The sequence below is a fragment of the Palaemon carinicauda genome, chromosome 3 (genome assembly GCF_036898095.1).
Source record: "Palaemon carinicauda isolate YSFRI2023 chromosome 3, ASM3689809v2, whole genome shotgun sequence".
Taxonomy (NCBI): domain Eukaryota; kingdom Metazoa; phylum Arthropoda; class Malacostraca; order Decapoda; family Palaemonidae; genus Palaemon; species Palaemon carinicauda.
The window spans coordinates 144,797,614-144,802,613 of record NC_090727.1 but is presented as its reverse complement, the minus strand read 5'-3'; the positions used below and the strand labels follow the sequence as shown (position 1 = coordinate 144,802,613).

General features: G+C 37.5%; 1 protein-coding gene across 1 annotated transcript in view; it reads left to right on the top strand.

Moving 5' to 3' along the window:
- LOC137634512 (uncharacterized) overlaps nucleotides 1–5,000 on the top strand; it is a 31,716-nt gene that overhangs the window by 428 nt on the left and 26,288 nt on the right. Inside the window, exon 2 of the mRNA XM_068366957.1 lies at nucleotides 986–1,106. Within this exon, the coding sequence (XP_068223058.1) occupies nucleotides 986–1,106 (121 nt within the window). The remainder of the gene's footprint in view (nucleotides 1–985; nucleotides 1,107–5,000) is intronic.

The following is a 5,000-nucleotide window of genomic DNA, read 5'->3' as shown; positions in this document are numbered from 1 at the left end:
TGTGTCCCCAAGCAAGAGAACTTTAATCCAAGTTAGTGGAAGACCATGGTACAGAGGCTATGGCACCACCTAAGTCTAGAGAACTATGGTTTGATTTTCGAGTGTCCTTCTCCTAGAAGAGCTGCTTACCATAGCTAAAAAGTCTCTTTTACTCTTACCAAGATGAAAGTACCCAATGAACAATTACAGTGCAGTAGATAATCTCTTGGGCGAAGAAGAATTGTTTGGCAATCTCAGTGTTAGGAGAATGTTTTAAGAATAGGCTAGACTATTCGGTGTATGTATAGGTAAAGACAAAATAAGCCGTAACCAGAGAGAAAGATCCAATGTAGTACTGTCTGGCCGGTCAAAGGGCTCAATAACTCTCTAGCGTTAAGATCTCAACAGGTGGCTGGTACCCTGGTCAACCTACTACCCCAGAAAGATTTAAAGCAAGTGAAGCTAGCGGGAGAAGGAACGGTGCAAAGGTCCTTAAGTAATGCCTACAGTGCAAAGCGTGAGATTCACTGTCGATGTTAGCACCCTTCTAATGACGGTTATAATAGGAAGCGACGCTAGTTTCTCGAAGTAATGATAACGCCAAGAGAATTGTTTACGGTGCTTGGCAATGGCAATAGACGTAGTAATAATACTCGTATGAATAATTCGAGACATGGATGAGTATAAAATTCATGTTTATAACTGTGATTAAAAATTGAATACATAATCTTTGCGTCAATAGGCGTAAGAGGAGATGATGCAGATGATGTAAAAATAATACCGTACTGACATTACTGCCTGCAAAAAAAGATACAAAATGTATGGATTTTAGATGCTAAACTCGATAATGAAAAGAATAAAGTAGATTAATTCATCAGATGTAGCTTAAAATACACTTCTGAGTACCTAAAGTTATTGGATAAGAAAAAGAAAAAAAAACCGCACTGCTAAGGAGACTCCATTTCACCATTGTCGATATTTTCTATTTTCCTCTTTTATATTACAGATATTACGAATATTTGTTTACTCAGGCTCATCAGTGAATTAAAAGAAAACTTATCTAATTTCAAAGAGATTGTTAAATACCTTAAATTATTGCACAGACCACTTATAGAAATTCAACCGAAGTAATACATTGAAATTTTGGGTTGAGGAATATTTGGAAAAGCTAAATGGAGTACTTCAAAAGAAAGTTTTCTTTTAATAAACGCTTCTTGTGTAAATGAAATAAATTCAACACATCTATGTATTTACTGCTTTACTGAATTATAATCCTCGAATACGAATAGCAAGTGCTTAAATTAGTACGGTAATTCCCATACGAAATTATAGAAATATTGGTAGGTTATGAAATGATAAAAGAAAATATATCCAGAAATTTATTGACCATCGAGAAACGAATCGAATAAAATGAAATAAAGGTGCAATCAATGACCAGATAATAGAGGAATAGCTGACACCTCAAAATAAATAGGAGTTTAATTACGATGTTATAAAGGTAGGGATTTAAACACATATTACATTCCTAGATCACTGACACCTACAGTACTCCTTGTCCAGGATTTAAAAGAAGAAGAAGAAGAAGAAGAAGAAGAAGAAGAAGTAGTAGAAAAAAAAGAACAAGAGAGAGAGAGAGAGAGAGAGAGAGAGAGAGAGAGAGAGAGAGAGAGAGAGAGAGAGAGAGAGAGAGAGAGAGAGAGAGAGAGAGAGAGGTGACCGGTCTCTTTTGATCATGTTGTAAGTGCTACATTACGGCGCAACGTTTGATATTACCAGTTATTTAGTTTACCAGAAGAACTAAATCGTGAAGATCTTAAATCTGGACAGGTGTTTTCTTTCCCACTATTATCCCTACATTAAGGGGTCGGTTGCCGCATCAGGCATGGTTTATTATACTTAGGCAGAGTGTATTTACGATCGCATGCCCTTGCTGTCAGTCATCAACTACAGTTATCGACAGCGGGCCTAGTATATAAAAAGCAAGACTGCAAGGCAGCACCTGTACTTTTAGGATAGTTAATGGCAGTTGGCCTAGCCTTTGGCTAAAAAGCGAGACTGCAGCTGTCCTTTTAGGACAGTTATTGGCAGTTGGCCTAGCCTTTGGCTAAAAAGCGAGACTGCAGCTGTCCTTTTAGGACAGTTATTGGCAGTTGGCCTAGCCTTTGGCTAAAAAGCGAGACTGCAGCTGTCCTTTTAGGACAGTTATTGGCAGTTGGCCTAGCCTTTTACTAAAAAGCGAGACTGCAGCTGTCCTTTTAGGACAGTTGTTGGCAGTTGGCCTAGCCTTTTGCTAAAAATCGAGACTGCAGCTGTCCTTTTAGTCGCTTTTAAAACACGGTGGAAGTACGGTGGTAGTATTTTAACCCCCCCCCCCACCACAAAGCAATATTACAGAACTGGTTTATATGGCTATTTAGAGAATCCCCTCGATCACATCAATAATTGATGGAAGGGAAACTGAATATCTCTTGATTTAGATTATTGCACAAAAATGTGGGAAACTGAGTTTCGAGAAAAAAAAAAAACATACATCGTATGTAGGGATTCACTTCGTTATACACAAAATAATAACAAAAAAGTATTTTATTTCTCTAATAGGATGCCAAACTCGGGTTTATCGAATAAATTAAAAATATTTTAAAATAAACATCCACAATCGATAACGAGGATATGCAAGTTTGCATAAAAAAGAAGGTAAAAACAAAAACGACCTTTGTATCTTGCTACATAAATAAATGACAGAAAAAAGGGAAAACCAAAAACTCGTGATATATAGAATTATTTTGCTTACTTTTTAAAATTCTATTTCCCAAAGCAAACTAACGATATTCTTTAATACCTTGCAATCAATGTTAAAATTTGAAGTTTTACTGGGAGGAATTAAGGAGCGGAAAATTAACAAAAGTTTCCGAATTTTCACTAGATAGACTAGATTTATAAATTTGGACGACATGGCCTGGCATTGGGACCGGGGAGGCCATTTAACACCAATGTTTAGAGGCGAAAGAACCCCGCAATGCGCAAAACCGGTTATACGACAATAAAGTGGTAAAGCGGATTCCACTTTCTAGTTCTTGAGTCATCTAAAGCCATATTTGATTAGTGGAGGTGCTATGGGAGGGGGGGGGGGGGGCTGGGGTTAAGGTACCTGGGCCCCCTTATAGGCTGTGCCACTTCCAAGATTGACTTATGATATTTCCACACACACGCTTACACACACACACACACATATATATATATATATATATATATATATATATATATATAATGAATATATATATATATATATATATATATATATATATATATATATATATATATATATATTTATTTATTTTTATATAAACAGCGAGAGAGAGAGAGAGAGAGAGAGAGAGAGAGAGAGAGAGAGAGAGAGAGAGAGAGAGAGAGAGAGAGAGCGAGCTGGAACACCTTCTAATAGAACTTCATTTTAAATTCAGCTGTTCTAACAAAACTTTGTTTAAAGCAATGTCAGCACTAAAAGTTCAAACTTCCTGGACATAAATATTTTACAATTAAGGGCTGACCAATACCTTGAAGATTCTTCCTTTCCGAAAACTGAATTAAAATAAGCAGAAGATCAGAGGAAGGCATTACTGTAAAGAGCCTCGTGGACTTGATTGTCCTTATGCATCCTCTTTTTATTATTATTATTATTAATTGCTAAGCTACAACCCTAGTTGGAAAAGCAGGATGCTATAAGCCCAGGGGCCCCAACAGGGAAAATAGCTCAGTGAGGAAAGGAAACAAGGAAAAATAAAATATTTTAAGAATAGTAACAACATTTAAATAAATATTTCCTATATAAACAATAAAAACTTCAACAAAACAAGAGAAAGAGAAACTAGATACAACAGTGTGCCTGAGTGTACCCTCAAGCAAGAGAACTCTAACCCAAGACAGTGGAAGGCCATGGTACAGAGGCTATAGCACTACCCAAGACTAGAGAACAATGGTTTGATTTTGGAGTGTCCTTCTCCTAGAAGAGCTGCTTAACATAGCTAAAGAGTCTCTTCTACCCTTACCAAGAGGAAAGTAGACACTGAACAATTACATTGCCGTAGTTAACCCCTTGGGTGAAGAAGAATTGTTTAGTAATCTCAGTGTTGTCAGGTGTATGAGGACAGAGGAGAACCTGTAAAGAATAGGCCAGACTATTCGGTGTCCGTGTAGGCAAAGGGAAAGAACCGTAACCAGAGAGAAGGATCCAATATGGTACTGGCTGGCCAGTCAAAGGACCCCCTAACTCTCTAGCGGTAGTATCTCAACGGGAGGCTGGTGCCCTGGGCAACCTACTACCTATCTTTCTATAGGTCTTGATCCAGGCAAATAAGTATTTCCTGGCCAATAGAAATTGATCAATATACGTAATTCCACCCATATTAGCTTCTTGAAAAAGAAGCTTTTATATCACTAAGGCTCATAGAAACTTGCTTGCGAAACAATATGAACGAAGCGAGGGTGTCCTCCATAGGGTTCCTGGAATTAGCGCAAAATGAGTTAAAATCTCAGCATAGAAGAATTTGTTGATCGATTCAGATAATAACACAGCAACAGCAAGATTGAAATAGTTTAAAGGCATCTTTTTTCAAATTCAAAAGTTTCTTTGGTCGCTGCAACCCCACCATCCTTGTGAGCTAATGATGTGGGTTTGGGGGAGCCTATAGGTCTACCTGTTGAGTCATCAGCAGCTATTGCCAGGCCCTCCTTGTCTCTAGCTTGGGTGGAGAGGGAGTTTGGGTGCTCATCATATGTAATATATGGTTAGTCTCTAGGCCCTAGAGACTAGGGTATTGTCCTGCTCGTTAGGGCAATGTCACTGTCCCTTGCCCCTGCCATTCATTATCAGCCTTTAAACCTTTAAATACTTGGTAGCCTTTTATGCCACTGAACTAATCTCTGATTTATAGCATGGATTATTCTTTATGAATATAATTTGTAACCAAATTCAACCATAATGGTAAATATAATTAAAATGTAATTTACTGTTATTTTTTCAT